The 17,461-nt window shown below is 38.8% G+C and overlaps 1 protein-coding gene across 1 annotated transcript in view; it reads right to left on the bottom strand.

Annotated features, from left to right (window-relative positions):
* Window positions 1-17,461, bottom strand: part of NID1 (nidogen 1) — a 49,385-nt gene that overhangs the window by 28,698 nt on the left and 3,226 nt on the right. Inside the window, exons 2-10 of the mRNA XM_009885939.1 lie at window positions 17,408-17,455; window positions 10,913-11,212; window positions 9,330-9,559; window positions 8,249-8,676; window positions 6,980-7,129; window positions 5,434-5,685; window positions 4,092-4,292; window positions 2,042-2,287; window positions 945-1,088 (exon numbers count right to left, since the gene is read on the bottom strand). Coding sequence (XP_009884241.1) covers window positions 945-1,088; window positions 2,042-2,287; window positions 4,092-4,292; window positions 5,434-5,685; window positions 6,980-7,129; window positions 8,249-8,676; window positions 9,330-9,559; window positions 10,913-11,212; window positions 17,408-17,455 — 1,999 coding nt within the window. The remainder of the gene's footprint in view (window positions 1-944; window positions 1,089-2,041; window positions 2,288-4,091; window positions 4,293-5,433; window positions 5,686-6,979; window positions 7,130-8,248; window positions 8,677-9,329; window positions 9,560-10,912; window positions 11,213-17,407; window positions 17,456-17,461) is intronic.

The following is a 17,461-nucleotide window of genomic DNA, read 5'->3' as shown; positions in this document are numbered from 1 at the left end:
GAGCAACTACTGAATAACAGCTGGCCTGCATATTTAAACCACATCTTGGATAGACCATACCTCTTAAGACATCTTAGTAACCTGAAAGTAAGTTTTCAGGTAACTGTGTCCTCAGGTAATCTGCACCCAAAAAAACCCACCAGAAGTGGTTCTGTAACAGGAAATCAGAGAGGAAGGAGGAGCCACTGAGAAAGAAAATGCAACCTACAGGGTGATCAGAAGCAGTGATGACTACTGGGGGAGCATGAACTTTAGAAAAGACTTCCCCTTTCATTATCCATGTACATCTCTAATCTCACAGCACCAGAGGACTGGGAGGGACAGCGCAATGCTGTTTTCATTTGCAAGTTGATTTAAGGGTCGGAGTGTTTTGATCTTTTTATTAAAACAACAACTGAGTTAATGAAATATGCATCATCTCTATTAGTTAATACACACCTTCACCTCTTGAAAACAAGTATTTGTGCCCAAATACACTAAGAATACAGAGCTAGGAAATAAAAGTCTCCTTTAACAGAAGGGATTTTCAAAGCAGAACTTGAAAAGGATTATTTCCATGGGTTCCACATACCTGTGCTCTATGTGCATGTGCATATGCCATTCCTCATGTCCCTTATGAACTTTTAACCTAGTTGACTCATTTTAACCAGAACTTACATTACAGCTAAGTTCCCACGGGTTTTATGAAAAGATGAACTGGGTAGGAAAGTTGCTTTGTAAGCTAGCAAAGCATACCCAAGTTTGACCCTTCACGACAGTCAAGCTTGCTTACTTTGATTATTGAGATATGTCAGCTATCCCAGCATCCCTCTAACCTATCTTTCTCCAAAACAGCCTGTCAGGACAGTTCTCTTTGCTGGAATGGCTAGTCCTGAGGGTCAACATGTTCCAAGCAAAACAAACTCTACATTAGCTGTCATTTTGCAATAAAAGTTTTCTGATACCATAACAAACGTTTCCATCTCCTCGGAAGCCAATCGAACATTCACAGAAGAAACGATTTCCAGTTCCTGGACGACATACCGCATTGGTGTCACAGTTATGGGTACCAGTGTAGCAAGGATTCCGGTTAATATCAGCAGAACCATCTGACAAGAGAGACCATATTTAACCACAACAACTCTATTCAAGTAATAGCACTCAGATAAGGCCCAGAAGGAGACTGCTTGTAGTGCACATGAAACAAAGAGAGAACGATTTTTGCACCAGGAAGAAGAGGACTTGCAGGTGATATGTGGGACATGAATCTCAGACACGGCAATAGCCCCTGTATTCCTTGTTACTTGTGCAAAGGACTGCTGAGTTAAAAAAATAGAGAAGCCACAATGACCTCTCTAAAGAGAGGCTGACAAAGATGATGTAACTTCCAGCCACTGACTCTAGACTCAAAATGTGATTCTTAATAGCTTGGTTTGTTCATTTTAATTAGTAGAACTTTTTCTTTGTAACAACCAGAAGTGAGCACAGACTTTTCTTGTACTCATCTGGTGTGCATTTTCAAATTGTTCCTTTGCTTTTTTCTGATTTTAGTGCAAACAAACTTGGACAGGTCAGCCAAAAAAAATACACTCCATAGGCTGTCTACCTTCCAAAGATAAAATACCATGTTTCAAGATAAGTTATAGAAACTAGCTATTTCCATGGCAAATTTTATTCACTTCTGCCCTTTGCTCTGACAATACAAAAAATTCATTAGTAGAGGAACTATAAATTAGGTAAAGGTAAACAATACACTCCACGTACCTGAGCAGCAATAGATTCATGGCAGTATGTTGAGATTATTTCAAGGAATTAGACACAAGCTCCACTGAATTTCAAGAGAAGATCATTACTTAAATACTCTTCCCCAAGTGAAAATACAAACTTTCAACAGTCCTATTTCTCTTCTTAATTGATGGACCCAGAGTCCTATTGACTAATGCAACGAATTAATATAACTCATTAATTTAACCTAGCTAAGGCAGGCTAAAAAAAATAATACAGAAGCCTGCTCTTAATTACTCATGAAAGAGAAAAAGAAAGTTTTCCAATTCATACACACCACTGATTGGGCCGATGGAATTACTCATAGCATATCGCAGAATCTGCTCATCTTGGTTATACAAGACAAACACACTGTCCACCAAGAGCTGCTGAGTAGCAGGAGCAGCATGGTGAGAGTCCTCATGAATGCATTCATCAAACGAGATGGTCTGCCGCCACTGATAGGCGCCCGTGTACGTGGAAGCAACCCCATCCCTTTCTGGCTCTGTCACTGTGTACTCCCTGGTGGACGATGAAGTGATCACTGCAACACAGCAACAAACACACTGATCAGAACAGAGAGCAAAAATACTCTGCCTAATGCTATCTGTAAACTTGGGATACAGGCTGAGTAGTGTAAATAGAAATTTCAAAGGCAAGAAGCTATGAAAGTGGATGTATTTCCAGACACTCGACTAGGCTTACTCTGTTCTCAGCTATCACAGCCTTGAGGAATGAGTCGTATAATTTATCTTGGCATATTTTAGAAATTTAACTGTACTTTGTGGGTTACCAGGTAAAGAAAAGAAAATTCAACTCAGGAAACTCAGAGGTTTCTTTAGATGAATTTACATAATGGATCTATAATCTAAGAAGGACAAAAGCCACCTCACCAGCACCAAGCTACACCAGCTTTTAGTTCATTGTGGTCTGTTGGCCTTGGATTTTGACAGACTCCTGAAGGAAATGCATGTCTGAGAGCTCTTGTGGGCCTAACAACAGTTTTCTATATTGTGAAAAATTGGGACCAAAACTCTTCAAAGCAGATTTGGGCTTGTGGATCCTCCCACCAACGGAGAGCTCAGAACTCCACTATTCTTCATGTGGATACCAGAACACACCTGTATCAATCCAGTTGCAACAGCTGGCAAAAGCTGGATTTCTGCTAAGTAATGGTCTATCATATATGCCATAGGACAGCAGAAGAATAACTATTTGAATACTAGTAAATCAAATCCAGCCTGCAGGATGCCTCCTTCCAGCCCCTTACTTTTCCTCCATGGGGACAGCATTTCTGCCAAGAAGGCAGGAGCACACACTGCCCAAACAACTCCTTCAAAACTCAGAAGTTGTTCAGCACAAAGTGGAATTTTCCTGCTGCCTCCAGCTCCTCCTCCTCACAGCCCATAACAACAGGCAAAGTAGCAAGAGGGGTTCATCGCTGGTTATCAAAGCCAGACCTTAGTGGATATAAGGTAGTGATGATGCAAAGACACCATTTTCAGCTATCTTTAGCAATCAAAGTGTGCCCTTGGAGCAAAGTGTACTCTCTCCAGTATTCATGCACACGTGAGTGCACTGCAGGCTGCTTCCTCTTTATTGCTCTTTGACAGCTGGGCTGGCTGGCCAGCAGCAACACTCCAACCTCACTTTGGTTTTGGTGTGTTGAAACACCCATAATTTTATCCAGGAAGGCAAAAGAAGGGACATTCCGTTGTAAATAGTGAAATGAAGAATGACTGTCTACCAAATCTCAGAGTCTGAGATAAGGAAGAGAGAGGAGAGAAGTACTGAAGAGACAATAGAGAAACTGATAAGGGAATTAAGAGGGTCCTAATTTTCTGGTCAGTTGTTCAAATTTAGCTAAAATAATACTGACAAATGCTTCTTACTAACACAAGGCACAGTCATTGCAATGCAGTTTACATGACACATACTGGTAAATAACTGGTTTGCACAGTCTCATCGGTCAAGACCAAAGCCCACTTGATGACATTACCACAAAAAGGTATACATCAGTTCAACTCTGATTGAAGAGACTTGTACTACTGCCATCAGCAGTGTAAAAAAGACCAATGGAAAGGAAAATCGAGAGTCTTCTGTTCAGAGAAAGTTAAACTCACTTTTTTTTTTTTTCAATAAAAAGATGAGAAATATTTGCATTATACCGCTCAAAATCCACCTTCCTTCAGGACCTGTTCCTAAGACGCAAAAAGCGACTTTCTAGAAATTGAAGGGTCCTAAGTACAGTCACCAAGAAGGGAATAAAGTAATGTTCTTCAGATTGTCTTACTCTCTGTTCTGAGAAATGCACACTGTCTTATAATTTCATTCGTAGGGAACCTTACCAGAACTAGAAGTGTGATAGAGTTCAGTGTATGGTTCTATATGGACTGATGCGCCAGATGGAATCTCAGGTATTCTGCCTTCCATTTCTGTGCTGATGGTAAGGTGACCATGCTCATCAATTCCACTGAATTTCTGCTTTATAACCAGCTTCTCATTGTTGCCAAGAAAAGTTACTTCAGTTTGCCGTGTAAACTCGCCACCTAAAGAAACAGTATTAGTTAAACAGTGGTTTCTGAATCCTTCTATTCAAAGTATTACTTCTAGTAGATAAAACATAAAATATAAATTACTACTTTCTGCAAGCTTTGATGTTTTGGGTTCCTACAGAAATAACTTTCACAGGTATGCTGATAATATCCTTGGATACTGCAAGGAAACTATCTTCTATTAAGCACCGAACACACACTAAACTGAAAGTAAGACTGAAGAAGCCTGGGTTTTTTGTTTTGGGGTTTTTTTTTGTTTTTTTTTTTTTAATTAAAAAAAATTCCAACAAAGCTAATAATAGCAGGCTTTATCCTACCTGTTAAAATTGCAAAGGAGTTGTACATTTTAGAGAAAACCTCCATTAGGAATACAGCGAGTTAAACAAAATTTAAAAAAATCCAGTACATGTGTTTCCAAATCAAAACCAAGTGAAACGTATGTTGTAAATTCCAGAACAGACTTCAAACACACCAAATGCAAGAAAACTCCAAAACAAAGTCATGTTCAACTAAATTCATAGTACAAAGCTATAAAGGATAAAATTTTAAAAAGAAACACATGTTCTCCAAGAACAGATTGGATCTACAGCTCAAATTCATGTGCACAGCCACCCAGATTTGGCCTCAGACTCTCAAGAAAATCTGTAATTGTAAACTGGGATCTCCCTCAAATAAGTTAACAGAATCATTTGTGTCTCATGCAGGAGTTGCTTCTGTTAAGAATTTCAGACCTTCATGAGGTCAGATTTTAATTTCTCTTTTGCTCCATTGGTATGATCAGGCAATTAACATGTTAGACCTCTTGTAGATGTAGGGGCAGCTTTTTTCAGTAGCTCTGTACACTCTAGTACCAAAATTCAGATCCTTTTTAATTATCTTTCTTGCACAGGAACTGGCCAAGCCATTCTTCTTTCTAACAGACTTACATGCTTGTGCACTGATGGTAAATTAAAAAGCCCAATATCTATACACTGTAAACAGGAAAAATGGCGAGAAGTTTGATTACAAAGAATCAACTTGCAGCTCAGAATAAGCATGGTTTCATCCTATATTTCTTCTAACTACACATCTTTTTTCTCTCAAGACAGAGGAAAGCATAGCACAGTTTTGAACATTATTTTAATTAAGAAGTTACCAGTAACGCTGAATCCATTTTTATATCCTTGCTGTTCCACAGCAAACATCCATCCTATGATACCTCCGATAGAGGCAAGAGGCAGTAATGAATACCCCAAAGTCTCTGGGATTGTGCTGATAGCAGTGTAAGCACGCCCTTGGTTCATCACGACATAGGAGTGGAGATCAGTGTTCTCAAATATAACTGGAATGGGATTATTTCCTACAAAGATTCTTCCTTTGACCTTCCCGTTGACTCTCTGAGGAGAACCTGGCAAATCAATACAATGCATCAGAACAAAATGACAGTTCTCACATACTCTCCAAGGAACATGTTCAGAGTGTTCACTTTGTCCAAAGATATTAGTGTTGAAATAAATGGCAAATGAACGCTCACACAATTCAACTGACAGGAAACTGCCTACAAACAATGTGTTAATTTGTTTATGTACGTACATATATGCGTGCATGTGTGTGTGTTGTCATTGTACAGATGACCAAGTGGCCAAAATTGCCGGAAGAGATGCCCTTTATCCTAATTAACAATTTTGTCTACAAGGCTAACTCCATAAACAGATTAAGTTGTCACAGTCTCTCTGACAGTAAGTGGCACACAGAAACTTCTTTTGAAGATCACATTTCATATCAATACCTACTGAAGGTAAATTTGTTCATTCCCTATTAGAAGGCTAACACCATTAGGTGTTAGAATAATTGACCTATTATTCTAACCTATTCTATTTTTTCCACTCAAAACTATTGACCACTTTAAAACTGTCCATGTTTTATAGAGTAGCTACTTCGGATTGCTAGTTTTCTTCTGTATATAATTTCCTACATGCAAATTCAAATTTTACTATCATCAGATCCTTCTTTTCTTTCTCTGGAAAATTCAATTTTATGAACTGAAAGCTAAGTAGTAGATTTTGCTTTCCTGCCTCATAAACCACAAAGTCTACAGTCAGCTATTTTAGTTGTTAAAAATGCATGTACACTCTTGAGTCAAGTCACAATGAGGATTACAAGTGTATACATAAGAAATTCCTTTATAGATTTTACACAGGAACAAAGTTTAAATGGGTATCTAACAAAAATCTGGCAGATTAGCCCTATGGTAAAGAAGCTTAAGAGTCAGACAAAGAGGAGCCATGCTCTTTAGTTTGATGATCAAAGTTAATTTGTTCATCCTCTTTGAACTGTCCATTTCTAGAGCGGGGACCAAATGAGATTATAACACATTGGAACTTCACAACTAATTCTAGCAATAAACATTGCATGTTACGCTATCTATTTAATTATGTCAGTTATGCAAAAGTTTATTTTTTCTAGAAAGTCATGTTAAAATGCATAATGCATATAATTGACCACCTAAAATAATTTACTTCATCCAAAAAACCCACACCACTTTAGAAAGCATAGCTCACTTCTTAAAATACCACTGAGAGGTATTGAAAAGTAAGTCTTTCAAGAAGTATTTAACCATGTCTTTTTTAGTATTGAAAACAGGTCCCCTCATTCAAGGATGAGTAATTGCTGCATATGTACCTAATTTTCAAAAAAATTACCTTCTGCTACACATTGTCTACCATTTCCTTTGTAACCAGCAATACAACTGCAACAAAATCCGTTGGGATAATCTTTGCAAATAGCATGAACAGAGCACTGGTGGCGGTTGTTAGCACAGGTCTGTTGGACATCTGTGTGGTAGCGAAACACTGTAGAAAATAAGATCAGACACTTACACTTCATGTAATTACTATTGTATTCACATATCTTCAGTTTAGTTTAAAAATATCTCTAGACTAACTTGATTAGGTTTTTTCTGATTTTCTCTTTAAGGAGAACAAACAATTGCAATTGATTTTTGCTAACCTTGCAATATGCAAGTAACAGTTTACTATTTTGCAGAAAACATCAGGGCTTCAGATGTTAGAAACCTTTAATTCTGTTGATTTCAGAAGATCTATATTAATACAGATCTGTTAAACTGTCTTGGCGAAACTAAATACACAATAATTGTAACCAGTCCTTTGTTTCCAAAGCAAAGCAAAAAAGAGCCTTTCCAACCTCATGACAAAACTCATCAATACGGTAGCCAGGACCATGCACCAACTGATGCACCCTGTAAACCTAATTGGATTACCCTATATTTCACGGAGATAGCAATTCTCGCATGTGCTTCAAGAAACAACATCTGGGCAGTCAGTCACACTGTTTTGAGTTTTCTACAAACACTTCCTCAGAAGTTAGAATCGCTAATCCCACCCTTGTAAAACTTAAGGCCATGAAACCCTAGCCAACAATTTTTACAACAGTTACTATTCCCAACCTTTGTTAAATCACGTGTGTTTAGTAACATGCCTATGAAAGGAAATAAGCTAGGTTTTAGTAGAACTGATCATAAAATCCTTACCAATAACAGCCACTTAACGCAGCTATTAAACTTAAGATCATACCTTTAACAACAGCCCTTAGAAAAAGAGAAGGGGAAATCAGTTGTCACTAAGAATGCATCAGCTCCAGGAACACAATTACCCCTATAGGAAGTCTTCCTGAGGAGAGATTCAGGTTCCACAGACACAGTGTAAATGTGCTTTCCTGTGAGCTTGACTGGAACACTAGTTTACTAGACTTGTAAGATCTGAATCTGAGGTGATGTCCAAATTAACCATCTCAATGAATAACACAAACTTATTAAATGTGTCCAGATTTTCAGATGTGAAGGTGGCGAGAAGGAAACAGATTATTCCTTTAGTAGTTCAATTTCTTGCACACCTTTGTTTTTTGCAGCCTATCCATCTTAGAAGTATCCAAGCCATACAAAAGACCCTTACCTATACCAGTTTCATCAAATTCTTCCACATCTATGACTTGGGGTTGCTGTGGGGGGAACTGCTGGACATGGAATGGGCGAGGTGGAGCTTTTGCTGTCGGGAAATCTTGATGACTGTAAAAAGACTCAGTCGAAGGTGTTCCTGTTACATCTTGGTATGGAGTCAGAAAGTCTTCTGCAGCTAACTGAGGAACACTGTATGTAACATAGTGCTGATCCTCTTCTGTGCTGTCTGTACTACTGGTGACATACTGCTGTCTTATTTCAGTGGAGCCATAGTCTGACATGAATGGTTTTGAAGTCATCTCCTGGTCTTGTTCATTGGACTCTAGGCTCTCCAAAACATTGCTGATCTTAGCAGGCACAATACTGTCAGATGAGCTACCAATCTCAAATACCCAGACACCTTGTTTCCCCGAATTGCTGCTTCTGTCAAAGAGAAGGATATGCCAAATCAAAATGAGCAAGCACAAGTCGTGTGGCATTTCTACCCTACACAAACTGTTATCCTTCACTGAGAAATATCAGGACAAAACTGTCAAATTATCTTATCTACATACTTATCTACAGATACAGTTTATTCAGCTATAAAACACCCCGACAGTTTGAACAGCATTTTTTCCTCCACACCCAGAGGTCTGTTCTTGAGAATTTCTAGCCTTCTTGTCTCCAAACTGATGGGAACAGAAGGAGATATTCAAGCCACAAAGATCTTGTTAAAACTTATTAGAACCTTCTGACTCATTCCCTTTCCTTCTTGTTCACTTTTTCTTTCAAAACCAAACAAAAAAAGACTGCCCAGGATAGATTATAAAGAGTTAAAGTCTTAAGCGGTCCTATTTTTAGAGGGGCTAAGTATAGAGCAGCACCTACCAGTGACAATGAAACTGGACTCTTGACAAATTAGACCTAACTCCTTATGTTCCTCAAGAGGGTGGATATTTATCAGTGGCAGACTTTGTGATTTCTCATGCAATGGCTAATGGGACCTTATTATTTCTTATTGACTCATGCTACAATTAAGAAAAACATGGAACTCCTTGATGTTTTCTTGATGAGTTTAAACAAACAAAAAAGCATACTTGTGCAGGTTTCTAATGCTGTCTTCATCATTAGCAATGACATTGTAGGATCCTGACTTTTCCCAAAAGTAGTAGTTTGTAGAGGCTTGACTAAAGCCAACCATAGCAGGAATCTTTCCATCATCATTCTTGGAGTATGTACTATAGAACTGCAAACTATCTTCTGGATAAAGGAAAATAGCATAGGAACTGGAATCAGAAGAGGCTAAAACAGCCTGGAACGTGTTCCTCTGTGGAAAAAATTTAACATCCATTTACTCATGGAAAAATAATCAAGATAGACAACAGAATAACATTTTGTTAAATACGAAGTCAAAATCAGAATTTCCATAACACATAATGCATCACGTCCTTCCTAGGAGATATCAATATTATACAATCTTACTTTTTGCTAAGGCAGTTTTAGCTTTAGCATTCATAAACACTAAAAAGAAAGCATTATGAATGGTAAGTTAATCAATTATGAAACAGCCAGAGAGGCTGCCTAAAACATAACAATTCTAAGTTTTGTAACATGCATACAATGCTATATCATCTCCTTAAAATAGAGTGATGTGCTAGACTAAAGAGAAAAACTCTGTAAACGGAGTATTTAAAGAACAGTTCAAGTTTCATGTTGCTGCAAGTGTCTTTTCCTGTAGGAACACTCCTACGTACTGTAGGAAACATTAAGACAGTACTTCAGACATCAACTATTTGTTGCTACCAGAGTGCTGAATCCTTGTTGTGAACACAATGGTTGTGTCAAGTTAGGCATAAGAAATTAATCTTTGACAAAATAAGATTTGCTAAGTTGCGGTTCTCAACTTTATACATTGTAAGCAGGCTCATCATCTGGGAAAATTACGGTGCATAAAATTACATATCTTTGCAGGAGAGTACCTAACATGGTTTAAAAAGGGAAAATGATTTGCAAGTAATACAAAAAAATAACCTCTAACTGTTTCCTCATTCAATACTAGCTACAAAGCATGACCTTTTTGTCAATGCAGTGTTACGTATCTTTGCAGGATAGTACCTAACATGGTTTAAAAAGGGAAAATGATTTGCAAGTAATACAAAAAAATAACTTCTAACTGCTTCTTCATTCAATACTAGCTACAAAGCATGACCTTTTTGTCAATGCAATGTCATCTGTCCAAAAGGGATTCACATCTGAAATTCCTATTAGTCCACAGACCTATCAGATTTTAGATAGTTTGATGTCAAAATGATTTAAGAGTCTTTTAAAAAATGCCAGCCAACTGGATGATATTGCACAGATGGCAGGCAGGATATCCTCCTATTTCAATTATTACCACATCACACTTAACATTCAAAGTAAGAGTTGTCAGAAAATACAAAGAAATCAGCTATGTAGATTCAAGCATTTTCTTTTGAATGAATCAAATATTCCAAAATAAAAATCAAGTAAAAATACTAGAAACTCCTATTTTGCTACAGCTTTTTCAACAACAAAGTATGTTCTTAACTGTACAGGATTCATTTGAATACAAAGGAATTTAAACCTTCCAAACAAGGTTCCAGTGTTACACTTCAGCCAAATGTTTCCAACACATCTTAAAGCTCTGATTAACATTCACCTTTTCTTCCAAAGCATGATCTTCTCCCGCTGCCTGGTAAGGAGCCACGAGCTTCCAGGTAACAATGACAACACTGCTGGGATCAAAAGTAGTCTCAGGAAAACCTCTTTTGATATAGTCTGATGCAAGCTGCAAGACATCTGAGGATGAATCTTCTCTGTAATACACATTTCCACGTCCTCCTGTTGTGTCCAGATCAGCCATAAAAGGAGCAATAACCCCAAAGCTGACTGGGAATTGACCAAGATATTTTTCTTCACTTGAGGGTTCATTCACTGCAATAATCCCATTAGTGGCAACCTAATAAAAGGGTGGAAATTATAAGATAGATACTGTTCACATGGCTGTGTCCCAGACCTATGTGCTGTAAATCACAATATTTTCGTTGCATTTCCAAAAGAAATTGAGTCAAAAGTCAGCCTTGGATTTGTCAAGTAACTGATTTTTTTCAGGTTTTTGTTTTGAATCCCATGTCACGAGTCCTGGGATTCCAATTGCCCAAACCCAGAAGTCTACTTTATGGACAGACCAACCTTTTTTCACCTAGATAAAGACTTTAGTTATTTAATTTTCAGATACTTGTTTCCTCTTCTAACAAATATATACACAACCACCACATTTCACAAGTTTCTCAGTCTTTCTCAGACCCAGACCCACTGCAACCTCTCTGTGAGTCTATCAAGAATTGTGTACAGACCCTCCCAGATGACCAAAAACTCTTCTCTTTTTACCTGTTAACTCTCCTGAAGAGCAGTTTTACAACAGCATGACTGCGAATGGTAAGGATGCAAATATTTGCACCAGTTACTTTTTCAGTTAACCACACAGAGCTTTTTGTCCCGGGCCCTTCTTCCAGATGTGTATGTCACTGTATGAATCAGGCACATAAAAGTGTATTTCCAAGTGTTTGACTACCTGATGACAGGACATACCTGACTACCTGCCGGCAGCCAGGCACTCACCACCCTAGAGCTGCTGCCACACACGCAGATGACCCGGAAAGGGACAGAGGTCCCAAAACTGGCACCACAAGGTATGAAACTAAAACTACAATCTCTCACAGATTTATCTCACTCACAGGGACTCTTGCAAGTCCAAGAAGAACAAACTGCTGCTGGATCTTTTCACATGGTCAAGATGTTCGCAACGTGAAACAATCTTTATGAATGTTTAGAAGAGCATCAGAATGGCCACTATGACTCAGACCATAAGGCTGTCCAGCCAAGTTGCCTGTGCCCAACCATACGTGGTAGCTTACGGATTCAGGTGAACAAGAGAAAGACATGTACGTACTCCTCCAATCAGCCTCCAACCACATTCAGCTCAAGGGATTCCCTGTGGTTTGACTGTTTATCCATCCTCAGTGGATGTCCTTCACGTATTTGTTAAGTCTTCCCTTCAACACGTATAAACTTTATGCATCCACAAAATCCCTTAAAATGGAAATTCACAGATCTGTGACTCATACCCTGAGGTCTCCTACTTCTGTTTGTTTTCAGTCTGACTCACAGCTTCATCTGATGGCCCCTAGTTTTTGTATTGGGACATAAAATCAAATCCTGTCCAGTCTCTCCCCCTATGTAATTTCTTCTCAAAAATGAAGACCCCCAGCCTATTCATGCACTCCCTGCATAAGAGCTGTTCCCTGTCTCTGATCACTCTGATAGTCTCCAAATTTTTCTTCCAAATGTATACAGTAGAAAAGGAGAAACAAGGAGGACATTACTACATATATTCTTCAAGACACAGAGAAACTGTGGCCTGTGCAAGCCTGCCGGGGATGCTGGCTACATATATCTTGGCAACATCCTTTAAAGTCTGGATCACCATTACTACCACTACATATACCAAATAAGGAAGAGTGTAGTACAGAAACTCGGGCTACAAATCACTTCTTCATATACAGCACACACTTATACCTTGAACCCTCCTTTGGCTACCCCGGGGGTCAGAGCATGCCCCTTCCCACAGGCTAGTGTGCAATCAGTTTGGTGTATAACTGGATAATGGCTAGCATGAACCATTAGCTAAACTTAGCCAATAGCTGACACGGTATAACAGAATTTACTTTAAAAGTGGCTTGACATATGCTGACTGTATTGTCTGCAGATGTATAATTTCATTAGCTGCTACAGCGAAAAATACTTAAAGAGTAAAGATCATGTAAAAAATGGGAAGTTGGCTTTATGCATGAGCAGTATATCTAACATATATGAGCAGCTTATAATCTGCACAAGCATGATGGGAATGCAGGTCATGTTAGAAAGGGGAGGAGAAGCTGAATATTGTGATTGTTTTTCCTCTAATCACTTGTGATTTAACAGTGGCCACAGATCCTAAGATGAACTATGAATTTTAGGAATCCAGAACTAAGAGGACAGCACAGGCTAGCCCAGTCTAGACCTTGCAGGCAGACATGCAGCAGAGATCTGGTCCAGAAAGGTTCCCAGAGCTTCTATGACATCTGTATGACAGAAAATGCTTTGTCTCCCTGTAAAGCAAAGCTAAAACTCACCCTAAAAATTAAAAGCCACCAATTATACTATACCACTGGATTACAACAGGGAAGATGGTGGGCATTAAGACATTTTAGCAAGGATGTACATTCCACCTTTAAAGTAATAAATTTAGAGTAAACGAAAAGTTTTTCCCTTCCTTCTTCTTGCTTATACTTTTTGTACACAAGCACCCCTACTCCCACTCTAAATCCTCTTGTGAGAGATGACTGCTGTTTGAAGTATTTTAAACAAATTCCATGCTCTTCATCAGATTTGGTGTGTGCAGACTTTGCGGCTGCATGGTCTGCCATTTACGGGGGAGATTAAAATAACATTAAAAGAAAATACAATCGGGACTAGTTAATACTACAGAACAAAGTAGACACCAGAAGAAATGATCTAATATTTGGCCTTCCTCTTTTCACTTATTAGGGGCATGCTTCCGGCTATTCATTTTCTATCTTGCTAACAACTTAAATGCAACAAGTAATTTTATTATGGAGATGCAAAAATGCCAAGCCCATTTTCATTTGTTTGTAGTTTATAAATAAGACAGTTCAGTTTTAAATGTTAAGGGAATTCTTGATGGCAAGTACTCCATCACCCAGAAAACACTTGCAAGCCATTAAATGAAAATAAATACACAAATTGCTCACTTTGTGAAGAGATTTTTAGTGTAGAGAAAGAATATTCATCATTACTGAAAAAATAGTTTTAGTTTTCAGGTTTAAGAATACATTTATATTGGCAAAGATGGTGAACAGTATGATTTAACTTTACCCTGTTTCTTTTAAGGTCACACAGATAGGTTAAAGTGTAAACCTCAAAATACAGAGAAGTAATTCAGGGTAAATACTGAGTTTCATTAAAGTATCATTCCTGTCAAAAAGGAAAGGGGAAAAAAAGGCCTCAGGTGGGCGTTGTCTGAAGACCAGCTGTACTGTACATCTTTCCTTTTAGGGTATAATAGTATTTAACTTGACAGGAACTAACACAGATGTATTTTTAGCATGTTAAACTTCTGGATTGCACACATAGTTAACATACATTTGTGCTCTGTAGCAGAACAAATCACACATACTCTATTACAGGTCCACCCTGAAAAACCAAGTGAGGAGAAGGAGGTACAAAGTAATAAAGTACTTCTATTGAAAGAAAAGTTGTTTCTCCGTTTATATAACAAAAATTAAAGTTTCAAACTAATGAGGTATTTTTCCCTGTTCAGTTACTAGGCTTTTTGAGGACTTGAATATTTCTGAGTAAGACAGTTATTTGTATAATGAAGTGCCAGTTGACTTAAAGCAGCGAAATTTTCTAATATAAACATGATCAACTATTAATTTAGGAAGTTAATAAAAGTAACAATTAACAAATTGATCTAAGCTTGCCTTAAAGGACTCTGATTCTTCCCTAAAAGGAAGTAATGCTTAATCCTTTAGCTTTTCCACATCAGTGAGCCCTAGTGTAAACTGAAAAAGCCTTACTAAAAGTGTGCTATTAAAACAAATAGATCAGCACTGGTTAGTGTCCTGGTTTGAGGGCAGTTAGTGATAGGATGCAGTGTTATAAACCTTGCACAGGAAAACACCACATTGAAGATTACAGTATGTGAAAGTCTGTTTCCACTTATAGTAAATACAAGTTCTCTCTTCTGTCCATGAAAAGAAAAAAGTTTTGTTGCCAGGGGTTTTATGACAAGTTGATACTAAACAATCCTTCCTTAGAACTCCTTGCCTTTTTATTCATCTGTAGAGCTAACTCAGACACCTCAGCTTCCCAACTGTTGGAAAAAATAGACAACCCATGTAAATTTTCAACTGATTGAAAGCAACACTTGCAAAAAACAAGCACTCAAAAATTAAAATAACGTTATCACATTATGCTAATGAACCATACAGAAAGATGTATCTCATCACAACAACTCAAAATTTGATCCAGGAATTCCTTGAGGCATTATGACGTATTTCTGCTGATACCACATGCTAATTGTATCAGCTTGATAATATTTACCATCAGCTAGCAATACTCTGGTAAATTCTGCTTACTAAATAACACCATAGAGCTTAATAAGTACTCACTGCCAATATACAATAATAATGTGTATTCTGAAGGTGCAATTAAGACTGCTCAATACTTTTCCTTAACAAGTACACTTCTCCTGTCCCTACACTCATACAGTTTGCACTGTGCTTCTGGTTTGCAATATGTGTGACAGAATAAATGCACGTTAAAAGCCTCTGCATATTATATGTACTGATACTGAAATACCATTCATTATCAGACTTTGCCTATAGTAAAATCGCCCATCCTTAGTACTGAGTAATCATGCTGTAAGAGCTCTAAAAGTGATTCTGGACTAGCCTCTATATAGGTATTCTTTCAAACAAAAAAATTCTGGTTTATGGCATGGGCAAATAATAAGATCATTAAATTAAAGAAACCTAGGGTTGTTAACCAATTTACTGCTCTTTGAAAACTCTGTCCCCTTTCTGTCACTTATCTGACACATTACTTGTTATCTTCGGTTCTCAGAGACTGGATACACAGCACGCTATCTTTCAAGAATATGTCTGTGCTTCAAAAAGTATATTTTTTACTTGGGTTGGCTAATCAGTGACCAGACTTAGAGTATGGAAGACAAGACAATGAACTAAGGGTCAAACTGAAGTCTGAACTCAACTTAATACTTGTGAGTTACTTCATCTTTACAGCCAGCCTCAGTTAACACCACCCATCTTTCACACAGGCATAACTTGAATCCCTCAAAATTTTGGATTTCAGATGTGATTTCAGGATTTCTCTAGGTAAGGGCAGTGTGGACAACGAAAAGAGGACAGCTTAAGTGGCAGTATAATTCCGTGAAATGCAAGCATGTTAAATCTTCAGCAAATACCCATAAACGGACTCAAGGTACATGGGAACTACATCAAATTTGCATCACTGCATCAAATGACTGCGGCCACACGGATGGCTAGTTTCCCAAGTGTCTCCATGTAGATTAGTACCCAAAGTTGCATCTCAGACCTATGCTGCTAAAGCATGTTGGTTTATCTGGATAGGGAGGTGGGTTTTAACTTGATCAGACTAACGCACTAAACACACTGAGCCTTCACTACCAAGACCTTTGTAAATATGTTAGTCAGCATCTTCAACTGCCAGCCTAAAGGAGGCTTCAGAGGAGAAGATGCAATGACAAAACAGCTAGTACTCTTGCAGCATTCTGAAGACGTGCTGCCATTTTGAACATTTTTTTTCCTGGCTACTTTTGAGCAGCTCTGCTCCAGACAATCTGTTTTCAATCTCACCTTCATATACCAAACGTCTTCCACTAGCTATAAACACACACAACTCTGGGATGCACATCCTGCTATGAGGCACGCACATATGGCTGATGTCTGCCTGGAGCCCAAAACCTGCAATTGCTCTGGATGTGGATTTCGCCTGCCCAAGAGACCCTTGAGCAATGAATATCTGAGAATGCCCAAGACATTAAAGGGCAGAATAGCACTCTCAGTGCTAAGTGGTGCAAGTCTCGGACATGTCAGGCTGCTGGCTAGACACCCATAGTTTCAGTATTGTGACTTTGGCACACACAGAAAACACAGACCACGAAGAGGATGTTTCGTAGCTGGACACACACCCTATGCGGGAGCACAGAAAACTCCTGGAGACGGTGTTCACTCTGGATAACCAATTACATCCTCTTTACTCTTCTGCTGCCTGCTGTATTGCCTCCACAGACCGTGTGCATCGCCAAGAATCAGCAATACCCACGGTGGGAGAAGGGAATTAACACGGGCTGATAACTGAACCGAACACAACTAGAACAATTACGCTCTTCAGACCGACCTCTGACCACGGCGGTCACACAACCGACGTGAAACCCAACAAGCACCACCGCGCACTAACTCAAAGCCAGGCAGCCCCCCGAGGGAGCCTTTCCGACCCCTCCGGCAGCCCGCAGCGGGACCCCGCGCCCTCCCGGCCCCACACTCACGTAGAGGGAGCGGACGGCGGCGCCGTAGAAGCGCAGCGCCGTGCTCAGCTCCAG

This window comes from Charadrius vociferus, unplaced genomic scaffold (genome assembly GCF_000708025.1).
Source record: "Charadrius vociferus isolate BGI_N301 unplaced genomic scaffold, ASM70802v2 scaffold435, whole genome shotgun sequence".
In the NCBI taxonomy this organism is placed as follows: Eukaryota; Metazoa; Chordata; class Aves; order Charadriiformes; family Charadriidae; genus Charadrius; species Charadrius vociferus.
Note: the sequence above shows the minus strand (reverse complement) of the source record. Positions and strands in the feature narration are given on the sequence as shown.